At 46.9% G+C, this 25,448-nt stretch overlaps 2 protein-coding genes across 3 annotated transcripts in view; one reads left to right on the top strand and one right to left on the bottom strand.

Annotated features, from left to right (window-relative positions):
* Not3 (CCR4-associated factor Not3) overlaps positions 1-13,889 on the top strand; it is a 37,508-nt gene extending 23,619 nt beyond the window's left edge. Inside the window, exons 11-15 of the mRNA XM_089587173.1 lie at positions 624-858; positions 4,443-4,665; positions 7,836-7,965; positions 8,055-8,180; positions 13,200-13,889. Of these exons, the coding sequence (XP_089443299.1) occupies positions 624-858; positions 4,443-4,665; positions 7,836-7,965; positions 8,055-8,180; positions 13,200-13,298 (813 nt within the window). The 3' untranslated portion in view covers positions 13,299-13,889. The remainder of the gene's footprint in view (positions 1-623; positions 859-4,442; positions 4,666-7,835; positions 7,966-8,054; positions 8,181-13,199) is intronic.
* Positions 13,890-19,083: 5,194 nt separating this feature from the next.
* LOC149347519 (uncharacterized) lies at positions 19,084-25,145 on the bottom strand. 2 transcript variants are annotated; one of them, XM_089587167.1, is made up of 4 exons: positions 24,988-25,145; positions 23,198-23,419; positions 22,275-22,495; positions 19,084-20,981 (listed from the first exon to the last, which is right to left on the bottom strand). In XM_089587167.1, the coding sequence occupies exons 2-4, from the start codon at positions 23,417-23,419 to the stop codon at positions 20,876-20,878; spliced, it is 549 nt and encodes a 182-aa protein (XP_089443293.1). In that variant the 5' UTR covers positions 24,988-25,145; the 3' UTR covers positions 19,084-20,875. The 2 variants fall into 2 exon arrangements, with proteins under 2 accessions (XP_089443293.1, XP_089443294.1); XM_089587168.1 differs by lacking the exon at positions 24,988-25,145 and adding an exon at positions 24,722-24,911.
* Between the last annotated feature and the right edge of the window lie 303 nt (positions 25,146-25,448).

Below are 25,448 nucleotides of genomic sequence, written 5' to 3'. Positions count from 1 at the left end.
CAGCAAGATTTTTGAAAAAAAAAACGCATCTTATGCACCGGAAAATACGGTACATAGCGGTTCGTGTGATCGTGGTGTGGGTTGATGCATGCAGTTGCCGTCAGCCCTGTGGGATTCAGCTGTCGCTAACAGCTGCAGAGACACAAGTTCACAGCTTGGGCTTTAGAACACTCTTGGTTTCACGAGTAAGGGTTGGAATGAAATGTTCACTGATTGTGCGGTCCATCACAAAGCGGTACTCTGGGGAAGTGCAGCACGCAAGAAGTAACTGGCACATTGTTGCCACATGTTGCACGAACTGCCCTCGAGTGTAACGTTGATGCTCGTTCGAGGTGCATGCTTGTTGCCGAGTTCCCACTGAACCAGACTGGATGGTTCAGTGACTGATGGGGCAGCAGCTCTGATGTAATACGACACACCTAGCCTCATTGCGTGTCCCTCACCTTTGGCTACAGCTTTTGCGGTGCCTACAGGTAGGTTGACAGAATTTTCCATCAAACAACCCGACAGTGCGCACTTGTAAGTAGTGCTGGCCTCAAGCTGTCGTTCACCAGTGAGTGCGCATAGCTGCACTGGAGACGATGGGGTAACACTGTTGTGCCCATCTGTTCTCCACCGCGCAGAGCGGGGACTCGATGTCGTCGCTGAAGTCGATAGCGGAGCAAGCGGTGCTAAACGCTGGTCTCGAGAGTCACCTACAGTCACCATCCTCGCAGCAGCAGCAGCAGCCGCAGCAGCTTCAGCAAGCACCGTTGCAGCAGGTGCTTCAGCAGACGCTACAACAGCAGCAGCAGCAGCAGCAGCAGCAACAACAGCAGCAGCAACAGCAGCAGGTGCAGTCGTCATCATGTGAGCGAGGTAAGTGCAACACAGATACGAGTTTACTGGTACGTTCACATAGTGCACAGGCTGAATTCAACTGCCTAGTCTTCCACTAAACAGATTTTACTGTTATGGAAATGGTTCTTGTAAGTTTTTTAGGGGTCATCTGATGATTTGAACTTCGAATACTTCAAACAATTCTTCTGTTCCTGTGAAGTTTTAACTAGTTTTTGCTGTAGTGTGTGGTTGGGATGGGACTGAAGCATGCTTCACTACTCTGTCACTGCCCGTGCTCGTAATCGTAGTGTTGACGTGGTACAAATAGTAAACCCTTGTTAGCCCAGACTAGCATCACATCATATCTGGAGTCACTTTTCTTTATTTGCCAGCGAGGGCTGCAAGTTTGAGGGGTTGACTTGTATTCATTGTCAGCTTGTGTACAATAAAAGCCCATTAATCTGAACTTTGGGGAACAGGAAAAAACATCAGAATTACTGTAAGCCGAAGTATTGAATGATGGGAAACTGGAGGTGTTATGTATGAATCTAATGCACACTTGCTAATATTGCAATCATTAAGCAGCAGTTTCCTTGTACACCTTGTGTTTATTCAAAGAGGTTCGCACAAACTACAGCATGCAAACACTGAACCATCAACCAGCTGATCTTCTAAACGAATACCCTGATGTTGTCAGAGTCAAAGGTTGCCTACCAAGGACCACATTTTGTAACAATTATCTTTCTCAGTCACTCTTTTTATCACTTTTATAATATTTGGAGGACAGTGCGTCTATGCGGGCTTTTTGCAAAAGGATTACTGTCTTCTTTTCCTTGCCCTAAAAAAATCGTGTTTCCTACAAACAAAATCTATCCTAATATACTTTTTTCTTCCTCGGTTGGGCATCCCGTTCTTTTTGTATTTCTTTTTCTTGCTATTTGTCTTAGTATTTATGTACAATACCTTTTCGCCAAATCGATTCTTAATGTTAGTTTTCTTTTTTTTTTGTACATATCTGTGTGGTATGAATATGGCCTTATGGATGTCTGTATGCTTTCAGTGCATTTTTCTTAAGGACGAATGTGTTCATGATATCTGTAAAAATTGCCCACTGCTCTGAGTGTAAGAGTGCAAAGGGGGTGTCGCTTCTTCGGGAAACTTTGCCTTTTTGTTGCCTCCTCGGCAACCAAGTTTTGTTTGAAATAAATTTTGAAACTTTGAACTTGATAAAAAAAAAAGGCCACCACGTATGCATGAACTTAGCACTTGTTAAACTAGTCATGGCACGGGAGTTTTCTTTTTTGTTTTAATTCTCCTTGTCTAGTGGCTGGCACTGTTTGACAATGGCACTTCTGCCAGTCACGAATTACAGAAAAATGGATTAAAGTTGGAATAAAATGGAATCTTTTTCCGCAAACTGAAAAACGGAAACGGAATGTTATTCTGGAAACAGAATGCCTGTTGTCAGAGTCAAAGGTTGCCTACCAAGGACCACATTTTGTAACAATTATCTTTCTCAGTCACTCTTTTTATCACTTTTATAATATTTGGAGTAGCAACTGGTGACGTGCTAACTACCGTATCTACTGGCGCAGTTTGTGCCCCCACATAATATGCGTACCGCTAATTAATTCCCCGGGTTTATCTTGCTCTCCATGCTGCGCCAGACTACCAGCATGTACGCAGGTGCACACTAGGCAGGCTCGGCAAGATCGGCGCGTCGACCTGTGCAGCTGTGAAAGGTGTGAGTGGCGAGGGGAATGAAATTGCGCACCTTTGCCCAGCTCGCTCGCGGCGGCAGTCGCTTTTCCCAACGAACAGTTGCGCATGCACTGAAATCTGAAACTGCTGAACCGTTTGCTGTACCGTTTGCCGCTAGTTAGGCGGGCCGCACGTGAGGGCGCTGATCGACCGCCTGTTATCTCCATTTATCTCTGACTGCTGGCTTATCGATTGTATTGTTGCGCGTTTATTGCTTTGAGCTGCGCATGTGGCGTCATGCGATCTCGCGGGGAACTACAGTAAAACCTCGATAATTTGAACCGTGATAACTCGGCCACCAGCCCGGTTAATTCAAAGATCTGGGGTGCTAAGCGGGAATGCCCGATTCCGATTTTGCCGCAAACCGGCGAGGTGACGGCCCCCGGGAGCCACGAGGTAGCACCGCTGAGCTGTGCTGATGCTTGGTATGCGAAGCGTCCCATTCGCAGTACTCCCAGCATAAAGACCAGTTTATAGTACGGCTTGCGGACCTCCGAAATGTGCTGTGCTTTTAGCGCGACGCGACCATTCTCGCTCCATGCCCCCGACTGCGCGCAACGGCGGCCTGCGCCATTTATTTCAGGTGTGCTGAGGTTGGAGGGTTAGATTACAATCATATCTCTATTTGTGAGGCCTGAGGTAGTTTTGGATGAGTGGCAAGTAGTACACTCGCAGTCAAAAGTAAATGGAAGGCGACTTTGTCAAAAAAATTTAATTTCTTTAAATCTACAGCATAATCGTCCATGCTTGTTAGTGCACAGTGAAATTCGCAAACTCACAACTAGGCTGCACATATGCATTCAAGGATGCATGAATTGGGGGGCCAACGATTAAATTTTTTCGTGAATATTGCCTTCCGTGTACTCTTGACGGCACCTGTACGTGCCTCGTTCCGTGCAGAACGCATGGGGCTCCAAGTGTTGTAAAAAGTAATTAATTTGTAGGCAATTTATTCCACTCTTTCATGTATAGGCAGCAATATATGGTATACATTATGACCTTTGTATAGGTTTTGGGACGTTTGACCAAATTTTCGTGTAATTTGCGCACCCCCAAGCCTGAATTCAATGAAAACGAGTAACTGCAGTAATAGAGGAACAAACAGTGTGAGTTTCTGGCTGTGTCCTAAAAGGCTTGACTGACTTAAGGGTGGATGAGGGTCTTGAAAACTTGTTTTTTATTTTTCGACATAACTTGTTGAAACTTAACCCGCAGGTGTATCATAGAATGCTGATTTCAAATATGCATTTAGATTTCGAATATCTCACCTGGAAGAAAATTTATCGCAAAATAACATTCAAATTCGGCAATTTCTTATGGGCCCTTATAGTAATTTGTCAGTTAAAGAATGATTTTTTAAGAATAAGTAGACATTTGCAAATGCCCAAAGCACATGCTAAAGCTTTCTTTTTTTCCTTTAAACATGATATATGGGCAATTAGGCGAAGTGTGGGTTAATTACCGCCATGTCATTTTTTCTTTCCAACTTTGTTGTTTATTGATGATCAACAAAATTAGTTTGTAGACATTCTGTTAGCTTTAGGATGTGCTTTGGGCCTTTGCAAATGTCTGCTTATTCTTTAACAATGTTTATTTAACTGATAAATTACTAAAAAGGCCCGTAAGAAATGACCTAATTAGGATATTTCATTATGCCATCTATTTCCTTCCAGCTGAGATATTTTAAATCTAAATGCATATTCGAAATCAGCATTCAATGATACATCCGTGTGCCAAATTTCAGAAAGATATGTTAACAAATAAAAAAAAGTTTTCAGGACCCTCATCCCCCCCTTAAGCTCGAGTTTTTCTGAGCTCGTGACGCCATGTGACAGTGTGTGTTTCCCTTGCACGGTCTACAGGGCTGTTCGACTCGGTGGTGGGCAGCAAAGAGGTGCCGCGGCCTCAGCAGCAGCAGCAGCAGCAACAACAGCCCGCCGCCACGACAGAGGCACACATCCCACCCCTAAGGGGCGTGGCCCCCTTAGGCCCCGCCCCCTTGTCCAAGGAGTGCTACTATCAGCTGCGGTTGCTTGAGGCAGCCTCCATGCACATGCCCCACCCCTCGGACTCGGAACGCCTCAGGTCAGTGGCCGGTCCTCCGCGTGCGGGCATTCACTTACGTGGTGGCACTGTGAGTCTGACAGTGCCACATGCTTTTTATGTTTGCTCATCTTTTGTTAATGATGTCCCTTTTTTTTATTTATTTCACCCTCAGGGCATACAAGTAAGCAGTGCAGAAACTTCTGCTTTGTCTTTTGCTATTTGTTTAGTAGTTGTTTGGCCTGGTGACAACTCTTTGTTTTGCGTTTCACTACGAGCTTAATGGTGCCACGTGCTTTATTTTTTCATCCTCAGGCTTTTCAAGTAAGCATTGTGGAATATTCCACTTCTTCTTGTCTTGTAGTGCAGTTATAAGCTATGGACCTTGTGCAAAAGTGATGTCATATGCTGAAGCCATAGGGCCATCTGTAATGGGCATAGTGTTGAAGGTTTCCACTCATGGCAAAGTTATTGGAAGGTGAAAAATTCATTATTCATTGGACTATCAGGACAGTGCCCTTCTGTAACAACCGGTGTGAATCCTACGTCAAAATGCACCTGGCTGTGTTGGCAGTTTAAATGCTTTGCAAAGTTTTTGTTACCGTGCTTTAGTGAATACAGGCTGGTGATCGCCAGGCCATGTGGAGCTACAGCCAAATAATTTGCAGCGAGTTTTGTGGCCGGCCTTTGGCAGCGAAATGTAAACCATTTGCTCTGCATGCTCCAGCCTGATTTTCCTCAACCCTTTAGGCGCTTTATTATACACAGTTGGGTACAAACCAAGCTATCAGCCTTTTCTGAGAGTTGGCTGTACTTAGCAGCGATTACTCTGCTCCAGGTGAACTTGGCACCCATTGTGACTCAAATGGGGTGGATTTTTATATCGTCTAGTGCAAGCAGTAAATGATATTTGACAGAACAGCAAGCTTGGTAGCTCGTCTTCACGTCATTTCCTACACGCGCATTTTTCGACCAGTAATAAAATAAATTTTCTTCTCAGTTTCTAGCGTCATGTGCATCATCAAAACAAAGTGACTCCATGGTCCCTGGAGTGTTAGTGACAAATCCTGGCATTTCAATTTTTCAGTTTTCGGCTCTGTGATACTTCGCACAAAATTCTGTAACTGCCTGTTATAGATTGTTTTTTGTTTTTTTTTAAATTAGAAACCTAGCGAATTAGCTTTCTGGTGGTTTGGATATAGTATTTAGGTGGAGAAACGTTTGCTTTGAATAAAAAAACAAAAACACCCCAAAGGGTTAATGGTACTTTTGTACCAAGTACCTTTGTCCTGGAAAGGTTATCGCCATTCTCAGTAGCGCCACATGAGAGATGAAACTCGCTCAAAATGTTAACCGGCTACATTGACCAGCAAAAATCTTGTTTGTCGATTGGCTTTTGTGTGAGTTTGAAAGTGGAAGGTCTGCTGATTCCCTGAGCTGGGCATTATTGAATATCCCTGCTTGCTTCACAAACATGGTACAGTCGAACCCGGATATATCGAACCCGCATATTTCGAATTATTGGCTATATCGAACACACAGATTACCCCCTTGAAAATACTATGCAAAAGTATAGGACAGTTGCGTTGTATATCGAATTCCATTTTCGCCGGACATTGGATATATCGAACGCCGCGCCGCGCGGCGGTACAGGAGGAGAGGGCGCGAGCTTTCCCGCTCCTCCTCTCCTCCTGTACCGCCGGCGTGTGCTCCGTCAAGGTCATTGGAGATCAGCGAAGAGAGAGCGCCGCATGGAGACGCGCGGCGACCACGCTTCTTGGGGAAAGAGAGAGAGAGAAAACGGTCGCTCGTGGGCACATCGTGGGTCTGGGGAAAAAAAAGAGCTCAGAAAAAAAAAAAAAACGAAGCCCAGAGCGCCGATCTTTCTCCCTGCTCTTTCTTTTCCCTCTGTCGTTCCTTCGCAGCCGCGTTGACTGCCGCTCGCATAGGCTTCGCTCTTATCGCTCCATCTGCGCCTCGCGTGTTTTTTTTTGTGTGTGTGCCTGTGTTTCAACGCGCGACGTGTAGCAGGCCCCAGTAGCCAACTGTTTTGGCAAGGCAGGCCTTGAAGTGGCCGGAGATGAATGTCCGGAAGATTTAGATGACGATGAGTGCTTGGACGACGCGTTTCGCGACTTGTCCAATTTTCTCGGCGCCGTTCCGTCCGAAGTGACTGTTGAGGACTTTAACGCTGACAGCGAAGTTCAAGCGGTAGCTGGCGTTCAAGACGCCGACTCCAGCGACGACGAGGGCAACTGTGTTGTCGAAGAAACGCGTCCGTGCGCAGCCACTGAACTGGCGTCAGCGTTAGCCTGATTCGGCGCTGTTGTTGTTGTTGTTGTGACTGAGAGAAGGATGAAAAGGAAATAGCACGGGCCTGCTACTGGCTCTAGCCAAGCCACCACCGCTGCCAACGTGCAGATAGAGGGGAGGTAAAAGATCAGAGGAAAGAGAAAAAGGCAAGAAAAGACGCGCGTCGCAGCAACAACTGCGTCCGCCGGAGCGGACCCTGCTGAAAAAATCAGATAAGCGGCCGAAGCCGCGCTCGCCGAAGCGAGATCAGAGATAAGATCATTGCGGCGAAATGGAAGGCACTGTGCTCTCGCACCTGGACAGTCTCGAGAAGATCGAGGCCAGTGTTTTGAACTTCGTTTCCCAGGGGAAAAAACAGCCCAAAATTAGTGATTTTTTTTTTTCCGCGAAATAAAGCGCTTTCACATTGCGCGCCCATACTATGTGATTCGCGGCTGTTCCAAACGGTAAGCCACAATTTGTTATGATCGGGAGTGCAGTTTTAGCCTATATCTGTATATCGAATTTTCGCTATATCGAACTATTTTCCGATCCCCTTCGAATTCGATATATCCGGGTTCGACTGTATGCAACATTAAGTGCTGGTAATACCCTCCTTATCATTTGGTGGAGGATAAATCTACGTACTCTTACATTGTGCCACACTTTTTGTGCTCCTGCAATATTTGCATGTTATGGCCACCATGTGGCAGCACTTGTTGCACAAGGTCTCTAAGTGGGGATTTCTACCCCTCCACCCCCTCTATTGCTTGTGTGTTGCATGCCACACAGACGGATGTCATTCACGATGCAACAAGATCAAATTGTTTGGCGCCAGATTTCGCGTTTTTTGTGCGACCTAGTGCAGCGGCCTTCCAGTAATCCGCATTCCCTTTCGCCTTTCCTCCCCGCGCGCACAGGCCTTACCTTCCGCGGAATCCTACTCTGGTGCCCAACTTCTACCCGCAGAGCTTGCCCCACTGCGACACGGTGGAGTTCTTCCAGAAGCTGTCCACCGAGACACTCTTTTTTGTATTCTACTACATGGAGGTGAGGAGCTAGCGAGATTCGTGCATGCGCTTCGCCCACGCGAATGTGGCGTGCGCTTGACGGTGTCCGTGGACTGTGTCTGCACACAGGGATCCAAGGCACAGTACCTGGCAGCCAAGGCCTTAAAGAAGCAGTCCTGGAGGTTCCACACCAAGTACATGATGTGGTTCCAGAGGCACGAGGAGCCCAAGACCATCACGGACGAGTATGAGCAGGCAAGGCGACATCTCTTCTAGTGGGATGCACGCGTTGAGGGCAGGGGGCTTTGTGGTCAGTTTGGCAAAGTTCGCTGCGGGAGCATGCTACCTTTGCTGGATGAACTTTGCGACTACCGTATAATTCCGTGTAAAAGTACCTCTAGCACATAGCTTGTGGTGGCCAAAAAGAAAGTTGACTCCAAATATAAGTCTACACATCCCCCCCTCCCCACTTCCTCTATCTTCCCGCCATGCCTGCTTTGTCCCGCCGACACTTTTTTTGTAGCAGTAGTTTACGGCAGGATGGCTTTGCGATGCACGCGCAGCTGAAAGCAACGAACACGTTAACGATGCAATCACAAGGACAGCATTTCGAAGCCAATCCCCGAACTTCAGGACGGGCGGTTTTTTGAAGAAAGGGTGATCTAGCCCTCTAACCACGGCACAGCACTCAGGTACTCAAAGAAACGGTGCAGGCTGGTCGACCTGTGCCGGTCAACCGTAGCGTTCCGGTCAACCCGGCCGGTCAACCTTAACAAGAATGGTCGTGTTGGAGGACATGCACTGATGCTACAAGTGGTGGGAGGTGCTTCGATGCCAGCGCCTCCACTAGACGCTACCTTGACCATGGCCAGGATGGAGAGGAATGCACACCTCTGCCTGCAGTCCTGCCGCGCCTAGACGAAGTGCTGAGGGCACTTCGCTTTGAATCTTGTGTCCACGCCTGCGTTGCAGTGAAGCATGTCTTCTCTGCGGGCGCGTTCTCTGGCAGCCCGTGAGCCGCACAGACTGCTTTTTGTGCCGAGAGTACTGGGGCTTGAGCACTTTGCATATAGAGCATCGGCATTACTGATCACCATCTCGCAGCTCCAAGGGGCCATCACTTCCTAGTAGGGGTGTGCGAATATTCGATCGAATAGCACGGTATTCGGTATTCGCTTCGAACCGAATTCTCGTTATTCGAAATTTCAAAGTATTCGTCTCGCGCGAATAGTGTTTCTGGGACGCTTGCATTATGTTGTTTTGGTTCCGAGTATTGCCGCATAGATGGCTTTTTTTTTATCGCACTTTCAACGCTCAGGGGTCAGTCAATACGCAAATCACAACGAGGTCGGGGTGCGAACCCAGCGACAAACTAAAGAAAGGTGAGGGCGACGCGCTCTTGCAGAAGATCCTGCGTTCTGGCCGAACCTCCGCACTCTCTGCCACCATGTCGGGGCAGACGCAATGAACGAAGAACACAGCCGACAGTCATCTAAGCTTCAAAACAAGAAACCTCAGTTTATTGTCAGCGAACCCTTTATATACTCTGGCTGGCGGTGACGTTATCGATGAGCTCGGACGCCGCAAGTATTCGTTCATCGTATCGCGCTAGTTGAGTCCGATGAAACTGCACAGCATATTAACAGCAGAGGGGGTTGGGCGAGCACCCCCCCCCCCCCCCCCCTCTCTTTTTTTTTTTCCAATAGAGTTGCAGAAAAGATTATCTGATAGGACAGATGCGAAGATAAACACGCAGCCATACGGTGCTATCGCTTCACCCAGTCGGGTGACGAACATGGGCAATCGTTCTCGGCAGCATTGAAGCAAGCGGGGACTCGATGTCACCGAAATGCATACTTTCTTCAATGGGAAGGGCGCCTTTAGCGTGTGATAACGCCAAGATTATTGTGCGCCCGTGGAGGATTACTGCCGTTAACGCTCGGCATCGTGGAGGCTGCGGACGTAAAACGTGACTGCCGAACTTTAGTAGAACGAAATGATCGCATCCTTCTACGACTGGCATCTTTTCTTGCTATTCTGACTGCTTGCGCTTTGATGGGAACGGAACGCCGTCGTAATCAGGGCATTTTGCAGTCTTCGGTGGTGTGCCGCACTCGATCACCTCAACTCGGGCACTCCGGTACGTTCATTTGTAGAAGCGCGATACTAAAGTGCTGCTCGGAGGTACTACCAAGGATAATTTTTTCAGGACGCGCGAGCGGTGCGAATGACATTTCGCTTGAGGCGCTAGAGTTTTTGTACAGCCGTTTCCATTCTTGCTTGAGGGAATGCTATTCTGGGAATGTAGCCGGAACGATGTTCCGATCCTTAAGCTTGATATGCGAAGCAACGCTCCGGCAAACAGCAGCCGCGAGCTGCTAGCGAAATGCAAAAAAAAAAAATGCATCGTGCGACACGCCTTGTCAGAGTGACGGCATAGGCCGGGAAGAGCGCCATTTTGCGGCACTAAGCCCAAGAGACGCAGAGACGTTTCCATACGAGCACCCCTCGGATAGCGAAATCGACGCGCAAGTCTCCGGCCGCAAGGTGATGGCGATGCATTTGAGCCACGAGCGGCGCGTCCTGAACACTTCTGTCTCCCAATAGCGTGGCTAACCTAACGGTGCTGTGGGAGCTTTGGATATGCGATGGTGCGATGCTGCCAGGAGGTCCGGTCAGCCTGCAGCAGTCCCATTGGCGTAACCGAAAAGAAGACGCAATCCGAGCCAGGAAGTGAGGATCCTAAACTATAGAAACGCAAGCAATGCAAGTGGCAAGTCGGTGCACCGAACGTGATTGTCTAGCTCAGTGTTGGACATTCGACCCTTTCAACCACTGGTCACCGGAAGTGCAGAATGTCCTTTTTTTTCCATTATTGTACTTAGTGCTCTTGCTGCAGTGTAGTGCAAATACTCCTGTGGTTTCAGTTATTGGTTGTACTACTGGCACCATTCTGTTATGCTCTCATTTCTTGTATTTGATCTCTAATTTCTTATTAGAAAGCAGGCGGTATTTTTATTTGTTATAACTTTTTATTACCAAGCCGGTAAAAATTGTTCTTCACCCACTTTAGGTGCTCTCTTAAAATATTGAAGTATGGTTTTAAATAAAGCCTCAGTGCAGTATGTAATGGCATCGTGTGTTGGGAAAATAAATGGTTTTGGAAATGCCTACTGTCATTCAGCCTTTTTTTAGTGCCAGAAGTACTATTCGAACTATTCGCTTCGAAATTTTTCGAAGAAAATTGCTATTCGCTTCGAATCAAAAAACCACTACTCGCACACCCCTACTTCTTAGGCTTGTGGCGAAATTGGGGTTGGACATCGTTGCACAGAACCTCAGATCTTTGATAATATTAATCAGGCTGATGTGCGCCGCCACTTCAAATTATCTCGTCAAATTTGTATTAGAAATTATGGGACCACAGAAATATGTTAGAATTTTCAGGGATTTAGGATTATCAGAGTTCGAATTTTGAGGTTTTACTATATTCGAAATTTTGAAATTTTTTTCTCAGGTCATTGAGTTCCTCTGAGTGCTGCACAGTTCTTTGTAGAGGCTCATTTGGTGCAGGTGCGGGCTATCTATCACCGTACCTCTTGCACCGCGGTAGTGACTTTGCCCGGGGGGCTAGTTACAAGAAAATGCATTGACTGTTGTGCTCTTGAGGACAGTGATTTTAGGAGTGGGTGTGCGCAAGTTTTCTTCAAGCCTCATGTTGTTGAGTTCCTCTCAGTGCTACACAGTTCCTTGTAGAGACCTCCTCTTAACAATATTATCTCCTACAGTGGTGACATTGTGAAGGCAGATACGCACGGCATCACAAAGGTAATGGTTGTACTGGAGAGATTAGGCAATGGCAGCCATATTCCTCGAGTCTGCCGTTAGGGCACTAGATGGCGCCACATGCTGGCGAGCTGACTGCGTGCTTGCCTCCTCGGAACCAACGTCTTCGTTTCTTCACTGCCTACTTCATCTCTTGCTTCATGGCACTGTTCCATGACCAGCCCCCACTTGTGCGCTTTCCGTGCCACTGTCCTTGGCATGGGCTTTGGACCTGTCCAGCAAGCTGTCGGCATGCGATATGCTCTTTGCAAATGCACACTTGTTAACTACACTCCCGCTGGTCGCAGCTGCCCCAGATTTCACCTGGTGCTCGAGATGGAAAGGCCATTTTTGACTCTCCTCGGATTTCACTCGCAAACTGTGCTGCTGTGAACCAGTAACATGGGTCAACACGCATGTAGTCCTGCAGTGGGTTGTCTGAGCTTAGCATGGATTACATCGCTACTCTTTTTTTTTTCCTCTTGCTTATGACCACGCTGTTCTTTCAGTATGCCAAAACTGCGCACTCGTCGCAGGCTATTCGCTGTTGGTGCAGTGGAGCAGGCGAGGCACTTCTGGCAAAGCGCACCAAGAGACGGCTTGCGGAACGCGCGCAAGAGTAGCAGCCTGAGCTGCAGCTTCCCTACCACGTTTCCCCGCGACGCAAGCGCCAGTTGTGCAGTGCCGCTCCAAACACAGCATTCACACGTCGACATGCAGCCTGTTTAGTCGTCATGTGTTGATTTGTCTTGACTGCAAGCCCCGTCATGGATCCGAATCACTGAAACGCTGTTGCAAACCGCGAAAGTTGCGGAAACGAAACCACACCGTTAGGTATTCCCTTGCGTGTGGCCTGTGCTATACACTTGTGCCCAATGTTTCTGTGAGAGGCTTTTTTCCCTGGCCGCCGTGGGCTAAGAGCCTAAGATACGGAGTTTCTAGATTGCGGCTGAAGCTTTCACTAAACAACCGCAGCAGCTAATGCGGGTTGCTTCCGCGCTCGCCGCTTCTCTTATCGTAGTGATCTGAAATGAAGATCACTGCCAGTCATGTTCACAGCCCGTTGTCGACTCCATCGTGGCATGATGCGATGACATGCCACGTGGTGCTGCTTAGTTCTCCAGCCTGCAAGCATGCAACGGCTATACAACGATGGCTCTCGATGCAATACCTTGCACTCCTGGTCATGGGCTTTTGCTATGTATGGGCAGATAATTCTGGGAGGAAGCGGCAAGTTAACCCGTGTGACAGGTATAAGATAGGGCTGTGTGGAAATGAGCAGTATTTCGCCTCGAGTTTAGGTGAACAAGAAATTCGTAACTTTTGAACGTTTGAGAGGTTTGAATTTTTCTCCCTCATATTCATATTTGAATATTTCTATATATTTGCACTGTTTCTTTAGCTAGTGAGACATTCTCACAGTGTTTTTTTCCTTGTGTCGTCTTGCAGGGGACGTACATCTACTTCGATTACGAGAAGTGGAGTCAGAGGCGCAAGGAAGGTTTCACGTTCGAGTATAGGTACTTAGAAGACAGAGATCTGAACTGAGTGTGGGGCTTCTTCGGCGCCCATGCCTCGGCCCCCCCTGGGACTCGCTTTCCGGCCTGTGTGTCTCCGTGCGCGCTCCCCTTCTACCACCGCCACCACGTGCCACACTCCAGTCTGCCGCTCTCCTCGGTCGTCCTCACTCAGTGCAGCCTGCCGAGAGCGCCGTGATGACGCCCCCTCCCCCCCCTCAGCTCTGGTTTTTGTTTTTCCCCCTTGTTTTCTTCATTTCTTGCCTTTTTTTTTCCCTCCTTGCCTGTGGGTTGCCACTTTTGGCACTGTGTGGTTGTCATCATCATCATCTACACCTGTGCTGCCGCGTAATAGAGGGGAGGAGGGCTACACGTGCAAGAAGAGGAAAAAAAAAAGAAAAATGCCTGCAAAGTTCACCTGAAGAAGAGGACCATGCCACTGCTCGGGACTTGGCGAACTGCCGCCACCATCCACCACCACCACACCCACACCCCCCTGTTGTTCGTTGCAAGCGGGGGACAAACAAACACACAAGCCTGCCAGCGTTTGTCGTGTAGTGTGTTCAGTCTCCGTGTCTTTGCTCTATTTTTTTTTAGTTTTGTATTTATTTTTGTGTCGCTACCTCTGGTCTTCTTCTTCTTCTTTGCTCATCACATTTGGAAGAAAGGAGCGTGTTTACTTCGCAAACCCCCTCTTGTGTCTTGTGCGGGAATTGAGTCGGATGGGCGTACTAACGAGGAACGCACAGTTTGGCAATCTGTTTTTTCCTCCGGTGCACACACGGGCCTTGGAGTGTGCGAAAAAACGTGAGCTTTTTTTTTGTAGCGTGCCAAGTGGTGGTCGCTTGACAAGGGGGTATTTGTAGTACACCGTGGATGTACGATATGTGGTGGCGAAAACTGGGAAGAAAACAAAAAAAAAACGAGTTGCTGTGTGTGCTGCGATTGACTGGCAACCAGCCACGTACTTTTTCTTTTTTTCGTTTTTAGAGTGTACACACCCTCGTGCTTAATTGAAGCGGCCGGTGGTGACCAATCTGGCGAGCATTCTCTTGGAGCACGGGTGCAGTTGTTTCCGCACCTCTGTGTCCACTTTTGTAATATATACGAGTTGATGTTGAGTTCCCACAGAGTAGTAAGACACTAGCGATTTAAGTAGGAGTTATTTGGCGGGAGGGCGTGGAAAGATACAGCTCCACATGCTTGCGCGGTGTTTATGAGGTCTTTGGCTTCTGTTTTTCTGGTGCCTTCTTTCTATCACATCTTGTTTGCTGCCTCTAGCTGTTTTATTACCTTCTCCGTCCCTCTAGTTGTCATCTTGTACCATAAAGCGTCTCGTTACTTTTGTTTAGATCACGGTGGACAATTGACATGATCGTTTTCGCATCAGTGCCTCCTTCCCTTCTCTCCTTGCCTGCTTGCCATCTTGTTTATGGTTCACGGTGCTCATCGACGATGGCACATGTACATAAAAGAGGTCATTCTTCCACTGTTTCTCTTTTTTTTTTCGCACGTGTTACAGAAGCGAGGAGTTCTCCTCTTGCCGGGCTGGCCTGTGCAAGTTTTTCGCAACTCGTCCTCCCCTTTCTTTCTGTCTCTCTCTCTCTCTATCCTTCCACCCTCTCTTTTTCCCTTTCAGCGAGTTTTGCGTAATCTGCAAGTGGCTGCTTCCGTTCCGCCGTTTAATCCTCGGTGGTTCGTCCCCCTTAGTCGTCCATGAGCTGTGGAAAGCAATTAGACGGGCGGCAGAATGAGCCGGCGTTCTTGCCACGTGCACCGGCGTCTCTTTAGCGGCAGTTGGCACGACGGCAGTGCATCTTTGCACCCCAAAGTTCTCGAATGACTAGTCTCGCATTGCAGAGAGCCCACGTTTGTTGCCTTAGTCCGTTCCCCCCCCCCAATGCAGTGCGTTTTCTCGCTGCAGATAACGATGGCGTCCATTCGTATGGAGAGGTACTCCACGTGGCACGTCCTCCGATTGCAGAGGCTTTTAACTTGTGTAAGAGTGTCAGCAGCAGTTGTCAAGGCTTTTCTTTTTTGTTTGGCGCGTTTATGCACCTGGTATGTTGAAAAGCGAAGTCTAGCGCCGGCTGAAAAGAGAGACGTGTACATATGTGCGTGGCCATGTACATATATATCTATTATGCACGTGCGTTATATATATATATATAAATAAATATAAATACTAAGAAACGAATTTGACATGCGGCACTTCTGTGGCTGCGCTGGCAAGGGCCGAGGGAGGTTGGTCGCTGCATTTATGTTTGTAGTTTTTGAAGCGACCGTGTCGGTGACGAGTCATCACCGGCTCTGTTCTTTACTGGGACGCCGTTCTAGTTGCCATAATTGTAGTGCCTTCGGCAATTTTGTGGTCTTTGTACGTTCGACCAGAAAGGGAAAATTTTTTAAACTGGTCTTGGGAAGCAGTCTCACGGCGATCCTCCTTCACGCGGTGGGGAAGAAAAAAGGCTGAAAGGGGAAAAGAAATTCGACTGGTGTGGTGTATTTTTTGGTTTTGAGTGCTAATGCAAACATGGTGTGTCTTGGGTTGGTGGTTTGACAGTTTCTAGTTTACTTTCTGCCAGCGAAGTCGCAGGGCCGTTTGCTCGAGCACTAGACTTCGGTTTTCTGCCTTGCCACGTGTCCTTTTTTTTTGTTAATATCCTTCGTAGCTTTGTGGCATTTCAAGGGTTCGAGCCCTTTTTAATTTTCCGAGTGTAGGCTGAAGTTTGGAATAAGTCAGAGCTGCAGAATGTGTGCCTCATGTTGCGACATCCTGCAATCGTCATTGCTTTTCGGCCCTCCCCGACTTTCGTCGGAGGCCTTTGGCAGAATTAAACTGTGTTGTGAAAATAATTGCACTGAATGACAAAGTAGCGAATAAAAATGGAGTGCTTGTTTTTTAGTACGCGGCCGGTTGCCAGTGTCGCACTCTGTAGACTCTTGTCACTGCTCCGCAACATTACGACCACATTGCACAAAATGGGTGGGATTTAGAAAACTTGTGAAGCAAAAATGTGTGGAGGTGGCGTTGTGATCGCTCTTGTTACCTTGTCTTGTTCAGAACGTTCCGACTTGCTATTGGTGATGTACTTTCCTGAAACCAAGTACAAACTTCAGTATTTCATCGAGCAAAGTGTGAGACTCCTTCTATGCCACGGAACTTTTATTTGCACGATGTGTAACACTATTGGCAGTACAAGCCTGCACCAAATACATTGATATGGAGGGGTGTCTGAAATGGTTGTAGAAAAGTCTTTTCATGCTGTACAATTCTTGCTGTTCTCTTATGTGATGCACGAACGTGTTTGTGAAAACAAAATTCAGTAGCTCCTACAATGTTGTGTTTTTATAAACGTGTGATTTGGTTGTTTCATTTTGTAAAGTGAGCTAGCAGAGTCAGAAACTGATCGTCAGAAACTGATTGTCAGAAAGAGAATGTTCATGGAGTACCTACATTGAAGAGTTGTGTCCATTGCTGGAGTTTTTTTTAAGGCCTTTAACTTCTCGTCACATCTTGTGACCCATAAAAAAAAAAATTTGTTGATCATGCTTTGGTGTTCTGAATGAGCAAGGGTTAGGGTGTTTCGAATGCCACTTTCAGTTGGAGCGTATTGAGGGTCAACGCAAAAGTGAAGAAAAAAAAAAAAAGACTGTGTGGATAGGTTGTCTTTCTTTGAGGGGAAGTTGCACCAACAGAGCCAAAAAAAAAATGGTGTATGTGCCGTGAGGACGGTGTAGAGGGGGTGGTGCCTAGGAGTCAAACCCAAGGGGCCGTGGTTCACTGGGGTCAAGGGAACACAAGGTTTTTTCAGATCTCGCGCCTTGGGGCACTGTGTAAATATATTTCAATAGGGGGGCAGGGGGAGACCAAGCGTTTCCCCTTCCCCGCTTTGGAGTCTGGACTTTAAAAGTCCCCCACCCCCCATGTGAATGAAAGAGGTCGAAAAATAAAAAAAAAAGAACTTTTTTCTGTTCGTGAAAAAATGTCTGCCTGTGGTCCTTGCCCAGAATTCTGGGAGCAAGCGGTGTTCACATGGTTGTAAATTAAACTGCCCACTGCACTCTGCAACAGCTTTTCTTGGCACTGAAGGGGAGGCACCAGGGGCACAGCATCTATAACTGTCATTCTGGCCGCATGGCTTTCCCCATGGCCATTCTGCTACTGGAGCAGCTAGCGCCACCTTGTGTAGTTCCTTGTAACTACTTGTGCCAAGCAAATTTGTTGAGATGGAAACTTTTTTTCTTTGACTTTAAACATACAAAGTTGTCAATTTTGTTAGAAATGTGCATCCAGTAACAAATATTGACAATATTTATTTCGAGAGAGAACTAAACAAAGTTGGGACTATTCTTGTTACTGAAGCAGCTGGCGCCACCTTTTGGAACTTCTTGCAACTACACGTGCCTAGCAAATTTGTTGCGATAAAGAAAACTTTTTTTCCTCGACTTTAAACATAAACAGTTGGCAATTTTGTTAGAAGTGTCCATCAAGTAACAAACATTGACAGTATGCATTTAGAGAGAACTAAACTGCAAATTGGCACTGTATTCCACTGCATAGGAAGAGAGGGAATGTTTCGCCTCCAATGGCAGAAAAAGTTGTTGCTGGCTTATGTGCAGTCACTGTTAAAATTGTGTAGACCACTTGAGCAGTGCACAGACATCTGATGGCTTGGTAGTGAAATCCAAATTGGAAGGCACTGATTTTTCAGATAGCACACTTGTGCCTACTTATCTATGTCTGGCGCTATATTTGTGCAGATGTTGAGTCTGGAACCTGGAAGCTCTGGCAAGGTGTTCCATTGCTTGCCAGACTGTGAACTGCTTGGGTGATCTGCACAAGTTTGATCCCCGCTACATTTCTCCAACAACGCAAGGCAACTGAAAGATATAAGCGGCAGCTATTATGGAATCCAAGAGGTTCAGATGCCGAACTTGCAAAACATCTTTTGCAAAGAGCGCTGCTCGGCGAGCCAATGTAGACAGCATTCTGTGTATGAAAAATGAGCTGGCCAATGGGATGAGATTCGAGGTGAGCAGGTTTTGCAAACCTCTTCCCAGCCCATCACTCCAGGTGACAAAGTTGGTCCGAAAGCACTACTTTACTAGCAATCCTGAAAAAGCCGATGGGTCTCTGAAGCTTCGACCTTCGAGATTAAATTACTTGGATACTGTACGACTAGGGGAAGGTCACGCAGTACGAGAGTTTAAAACAATGCAAGGCAATGTCTAGGCAAGAGTCAAGCGAATTCAAGGAACAAGTTGAGGCGGTGTTTACGCAATAGTCAAGCTAGTTCAAAAATGGCTGAGCTTCAGCTCTGCTGAACCTGGTTGTACAGGGCGTAAGCTCCGTTACGCATGCTTAGCATCGCCTTGAGTCTGGGATGTTGCGTCAAGTAATGTGCGCTTATTTTGGACGAAGGAAGTCGCATGGTAAGTGCACAGCTGATAGACCGCGCAGGTGAATCACGTAGTTAGGCACAGGCTGTGAAGTTGGAGCGAGAGGCGGAGGCGAATCAAGTGGTTGCCACAACTATGGCACACCCCCGTTCAGAGGTCAAATGCCAGCGCGACATGACCTTCAGCTTTCTATGCAAGGAGTAGAGCATTCGCTCTGAAACCAAGTGCTTTCGCATATCATGGTCCGTTTAACGGCGCTGAAACTTTTTTTATCACTGCAACATGGCAGTGGAGTTTTCAAGAACGAGGGCAATACATGCCATACAGGCACAGCTTATTATGCTGCAGTTTTAAAAGAATTCTAGTGCTGCTGGCTTTTTGAAAACTGTGTCATGTAAAACACAAGACATTAGTGCATGCAAGAAACATGTTTATTGTTCCCTGTGGCATACGTTGAACACAGAATCACTTCGCATTTTTCAAACAATGACCTCGCACTTATGCATAGTGTTGCTTAAATGCCGCTTGCAGTCAACAATTTGCTTCAGCTTGCTCTTGACAGGAGAACAGCAGATTGTAAACTTATGTACAGATTTCCATGCAGTGGATGGTCTTTGTAAGCCCTCAAAATCCAGCCACCTGCAAAGTTTACAATCCTTGGTGCTTAATACTACAGTGATGTTTTCCAGGTTTTCATGCAGGCAAGCTAGCACAATGAGTTTGCCAGTTTTTAAAAGCACATTGCCAACTCTTTAAAGTTTTTAGCAGCATTAATCATCTATCCGCACATTGTATCCTGTGTCTCATGCTTTCAGTTTGTATGCATGGGCATTTAGACAACTCGCCAGTGTTAACATACTCATTAGTTAGCAGATGTGCTAGTTAGCACCTCCACTTATGAGCCAACAGAAAAACTGTTTAGTACCAAAGTTCACAGAATGCACAAAAACTCCAATTCTCAAAAGACAACACAAATTTTTCCTTTCGAAAACCAAGGGTTAGACATGTTCACTTGCTTTTTGCGGGAACAACATTGAAAACGGCCCTTAAGTAACCTTCAACAAATCATTTGAACATCAAATCCAACGTGCTCTAAAGACAACAATCCGTTCCAACTGGGTTCGCTTTTCATCACTCCATCTCGTTTGAGATTCATCATCAACCGGAGGACAGACCGTGATGTGTCCCAAGCACCCATGACAGGCCAGCAATCTTCTACCTTGGGTACAGTCTAAGCCAACATTTATGATGTCTCTAATCAAGTGCTTAATGCACATATGAGCAGCATATTGTGGGGCAAGAGACGGGGCATGATCTATTAATAGACTACACTGCATGCATGGAATGGGGTGGGATTCACGTGGAGGTTCAATACATGCACCATAAAATCTTACAAACATCAACAAAACTGAAAACAGCATTAAGATCCCACGTTTTGCCAAGGGTAACTTTACAGTAACAATGTTATATAGGAAAATATCTACAAGAAATTAACCAGCATGCAGGAACAAACTGGTCGCACTGTGTGCCTCAACACAGGCCTTCATTCAACATGTGAAAAAACTAAGAAACCATGTGAGAATACACCGATAACTGCTTTAAAAGGCAGTCAATATAATGGTTTAGGAAGATTTAATTCTGGGGTAAAGTAATACTGGAATTGACAACGGGACACCTGAACAAGCAACACTCTAACCAGGCAAAACGTGGGACTGAAATTCTCTAAAAAGATTCTCCCAGGAAAAGTCTAAAAGCGTATTGTATATGCCGTAACAAAATATATAAACAAGCTCTGTTGTATACATACATTATTTGTTGGTGCCTAGAGTACATAATTCGAGAAAAACTAGATGTCAGTATAATACAACCAAGCAAGCTCTTCTGAGCACAATTTTCCGGCTAATACTTGCCAGGCTGGGTATGAAATTTATAGAAACCGCTAACTGACCCGCCCCTCCCCAAAACTGAAAGAGGCGGTGGATGCAGGTGCATGCACTCTTAGAAGACGGCCAAAGATCATGGTAGTGGTGGTGGTGGTGTGGTGATAGCATGCGTGGATGGCACAATGCCGCAGAGACTCTGCCGCTGAAGCTGGGTGTCGCAGTCGAGCAGCTCCTCCTCCTCTGCTGTCAGCTAGCCTGTCGGACAGTCTGTTGAACTGCCTGTCGGACAGTCTGTTGGATAGTCTGTTGGAAAGTCTGTCGGCTAGTCTGTCAGCCAACAGCAAAACCATGTGAGACAGCAGGTGCCCAGGCAGCACTTGGCCAAATCATCCATGCGACTCGTATCCTGGGTCTGTTCGCGGACAACGCTGCAAAGAGCACGAGAGAGCGCTGTTTTGCTGAAACTGTCCCTCGGGCAAAACACAAACTAGCTACCTTAGGTAACTAGAAGGAAGGGGAATACGACTGCATGACAGCTTTGGAAAAAATTTTCATTATTGAATTTTGAAGCTGCTTTTCATTGCCACAGGCTAAGTTTGCCACTGCTCACTGCCACTGCTAAATTTTATTTACAGGGTCGATAATGAATCTAAGCTATTTGAAAAAAAAAGGAAGCAAGTGCCTATGCAAACTAGTGGTACAGGCAAGATGCAAGAGTACAGTACTAGCTAAACATCCCATAACTGGCACCCTGGGTCAGTGGACACCTCAATCACGCTTTCAGGCAAGCGGCAGTGCTGTCCGCCTGCAAAAAACTGTACTTTCGCGGAATACTTTGCAGTTAGTAATGCTAAATTCCCAGCAATTTTTTAACCATCATCTGCTCATATCGAAGCTTTACAGTAATGAGACACCAAGCATAAAGACACCTACAGATGAGCAGTTTTCTTGCTGCTTCAAAAATTTTTTTTCCCCATAGTTTTCAGGCTTTTTCAACAGCTATAGGATGACATGGCTGCAAACATTAATAGCAAAAAGTAAAGCTGGCTGCAGTTACTGCTGTTACCACAACTTGCTATGGTTATCACCACTGGTGACTACCAGCATCTCCACTTGGTATATTTCTTACATAACACAAAAGTTAGTTTTCATTCACAAACCAAGACATTTACTCAGTCCCAACGCACAATTATCAAACTAACTTTTTTCAGCTGTTTCATGCGTTAACTCTATAGAAATACAGCAATGAAAATATGTGCCATTGTGTCCTCCACAATTCACTGAGCGACGCGGCAATCATGCATGTGTGACATGCAACAGAGGGCCAACAAAGCCACCACACTGGGCTGTCGCTTCGGCCTGATCCGAACTTTTGTCGATCGCCCGTTACAAAAGGGAGGGCTACAAGCATCATCACTCCCAATGCGGCAAAGACAAACTCACCATAGCACACTACTCTCCATCTGGGAACACCACCACAGCAACCTTTGAAATCAAAATAACATACACTTCCATTTGCTTCCTAGTGATGGAAGCAACCTTGCCAGAACAGGAACTGCATGCTATATGCCTTCTGCATGTTAAAAAGCTTATTGCTACTTTCTTAAAATTGCGACCTTGTAATCTTTACAAAAGCAACCTATGTTTTTGGTTGGCTATCTATAACAAGGTTAAAAACCTTCCTGCGAGGCCCAGGCCCAATGACTTGCAAACTGACTCACACAGTGTTGCCTCCAGGGTAGCCCGTTGCACCATAGTATCCCTGAGCACTCCCTGGAGGTGGGGCGGGTTGTCCGGGGTAGTACCCACCGGGCATGGGTTGTGTGGTGGCATTGTAGTATCCGCCTGGCGCTGGCTGACCTCCCGATGAGTAGTAGCCAGCCGGTGGTACAAGCCCGGGCTGACCCGTGGGCACATAAGTAGACCCTTGCTTGACATAACCCTGCACACGAGGAAGTGCAGAATGCACAAGCACAATGAGTATTCTCGTAAGAGCACCAGCATAACAGTGCAGTGCTTTCAAAAAGTTCTTTCCTCAGCCACTCTGCACACAACCTAGGCTGTCACTGAGCCATGCTGTGGGCTAATTATGTTCTCGACACTCTGGAGACACTGTAAAAAAGTCTCATAAGCCGAAAAATACGTGACTGCATTCATCCAACACTGCGGAGACCGCACCTTGCCCCCTCCTGTGAAAACAACATAATGTGCTGCACACAAACACAGGCATTCATTTCCCTACTGACCTCTTATGACCTCTTATGACCCTATGCAACCCCTCCCCTAACCCCCTCCCCGATGACTATGAAAATCTTTTCTTCGCTGCTACATTTCCACATTATCCTCTGCATCTTTCACTCATCGGTTCATCGCCATTGCCTTTGAGAGCGTCTCCACCTCAAGGAGCAGTCATAGTACACACATCTAGACCATTCTGGAGAGTAACACCTGCTGAACCAGTTGCCTCCCAAGCACTATACTTGGTGCTCTTTTGGACTCCAACAACATTCACCCTGTCTCTTTACAATAAAAAAACCTTTAGAGCACCAAAAGTGCAACAACACCCTGCTGCATGATGGCACAGTGCATAGGTACTACAATGTCCCCAAGCTGTCAAGCCCAAGGAAGATCAAGAATGCATTACTTGAGCAGCAGGGTTGAACACTGTAGCCTCTGGTTGATGTGTCTGCGGTGGTGGAGGCTGCTGCGGTGCCTGTGGCGTTGATATCCAACCCGGCTGTGGGTAGCCGTCGTTGCCGGCGTGTGGGTTGTAAGGTGGTGGGGGATCATAGGGCATCTGGGGAAATGATGGCTGTGGGGGAGGGTAGGGGGCCTGGTGAGGATAGGGGACTTGGGGTGCAGACATCTGCAAGGAAGGCGCAAAGAGAAGCATCACTGTGATTAGAAACAAGACTTCAGACAGCGGCGGAAAGCTCTACACCCACTTGGAACAGCCGTCAATAAGGTCCTTTTTGCATAGAATCAGCGGTGCAACTACCCTATCTGCTCCGAGTGTTATCGTCTCTGGGGCAAAGACGACGCTGTGGAGCAAACTTGTCCCAGACAGATAAAACAGTTGGACGACAGTTAAGCCTTCGGTTGCTGTCTGCGAGTGCAAGACGTTTCTATAAATGGCCACTAACTACACTACTTTACGGCACGCTTCGGAGTAACCGGCGCGTTAACACTCCAAAAATGCCACTAACTACACCACTTTACGGCACGCTTCGGAGTGAACGGCGAAAAAACTCCAAAAATGCTCCAGCGAGCAAGCTGAGAGTGACAGCCCGAGAGCACAGAAAGGGCTTCTCGCTCGGTACAGGAACGAATGCGAATGACAACTAAATGTAGTGTAACTAAACTAATAACTAAAACAGCACTAGCGAATGCTTTCCGGCCCTGTCAGATGAGTAGCGGAATGGGCATATGCTTCATTATTACTCGTCCCGTTAATTTGTGCCAGGAAGTACCGAAGCCTTCGTCGCATTTGATCGGGTGATTTTTGAATTAATTTCGAAGCCACAGATCCGGTTCCTCGTTTAAGCGTCAGCATTGCTACGAGGCGAAGTTAAGAGAAAAATATTTAAGTCATGTACTGACATTCCGACGCGCTCTAACCAACCAACCGCAAGCCGCGCCTGGAACCGCCCGGCATGACTTCCCTCACAACCTACCCAACGCAGCACTACACAGGAAAAGAATTCAGTCCGGGAAGTTCCGTTGTGGAATGTCTTCCACGCGCGCCGTTTCAAGAAGGCTTTTATTCTCAGACTTTTATTCTCAGAATCTCAGACTAGATGAGCCACCGCTGTAGGGTTGGCAGTTCTACCGTCGCAGACATTCCGCAGTACAGGATAAACCAGACGCGCACAACCTAAAGAATTGGAATTTAACGCAGATAGAAACGGTACCGAGCAAAGTATGTAATGGGTTTCGTTTTAATTATGGAAATGGCACGTCAATGGAGGCGGCATGACAGTTCCGCTCAGCAGCTCGGCCTGGCGTGACATGCCGCGTAACCTGTCAGGTATATTGATCAGCGAGAACAATGCAACTGCCACTGCGAATTTTACCGCTGTTGCGACGCGGGTTCTGCAGCATTCGGATAAAATAAACGCACCCCCACCGACGACGGCAAACATCTTAGCTGAAAGAAGTGTTCACTCACGGTTGTAGATACTTGCAACTCTCGCGCCTGTCACTGAACACGCTATGACGAATGCGCGGCCTTTAAAAGGGGTCACGGGGCAGTTGCAATCGCTACGCAGTCAGCAGCAGGCGTCGGTGACCGCGCTACAACTACAGCTACATGAGGATTGATCGCCACAGATACGGTATACCCGGAAAAAAAAAAAACAGCGCGATGGTAGCAACAGAGCACGCTCACACCTAGATACTGCGCACGCAAGTTGGGAAGGAAGTTTGGACGCTCACTTTTTCGGGGTGTGGCGGCTCCAGGTTTGAGCCCGGAGTTTAACACGCTCACTAAACCAAGGCCTTGTGCGCTCTACACACCAGGCAGAGATCACTGCGTCGCTCGCATTAAACCACCAGCCATGTTGGAGGCCGCCCCTTTCGTGACGTCACAGCTGAAGTTTCCGTGAGCATGGCAACATGTAACGTAAACTGTAAAGAACAAACAAATTAAACAAATTTTGAATGATCGCCACTATTTTAAAAAACTGACGTGCTATTTTTTACTCAGACTTTCTTAACTAAAAATAAAGTAGAGTTTTACAGTACGCATAGATATACTGCATAGAAGTGCTTTGCCCTGAATCAAGTGTAACTGTTTAGTCGACGTGATTTAGAATATCAGTCAATAATATTTATTTTTACTGTACATAACGTCTGAATATTAGGACTGCTTTATAAGTTTATTGTTTGATGCTATA

This window comes from Amblyomma mixtum, chromosome 4 (assembly GCF_055824585.1).
Source record: "Amblyomma mixtum isolate Tamu chromosome 4, ASM5582458v1, whole genome shotgun sequence".
Lineage (NCBI taxonomy): Eukaryota > Metazoa > Arthropoda > Arachnida > Ixodida > Ixodidae > Amblyomma > Amblyomma mixtum.
Note: the sequence above shows the minus strand (reverse complement) of the source record. Positions and strands in the feature narration are given on the sequence as shown.

Excerpts from the sequence above, each read along its gene's own strand:
- LOC149347519 (XM_089587167.1), bottom strand. The coding sequence starts at position 23,419 with ATGTCTGCACCCCAAGTCCCCTATCCTCACCAGGCCCCCTACCCTCCC. Across the intron at positions 22,496-23,197 it reads TGTTCAACCCTGCTGCTCAA|GGTTATGTCAAGCAAGGGTC; the intron begins GTAATGCATTCT and ends CCTCGTGTGCAG. Across the intron at positions 20,982-22,274 it reads TACCCTGGAGGCAACACTGT|CGTTGTCCGCGAACAGACCC; the intron begins GTGAGTCAGTTT and ends TGCTCTTTGCAG.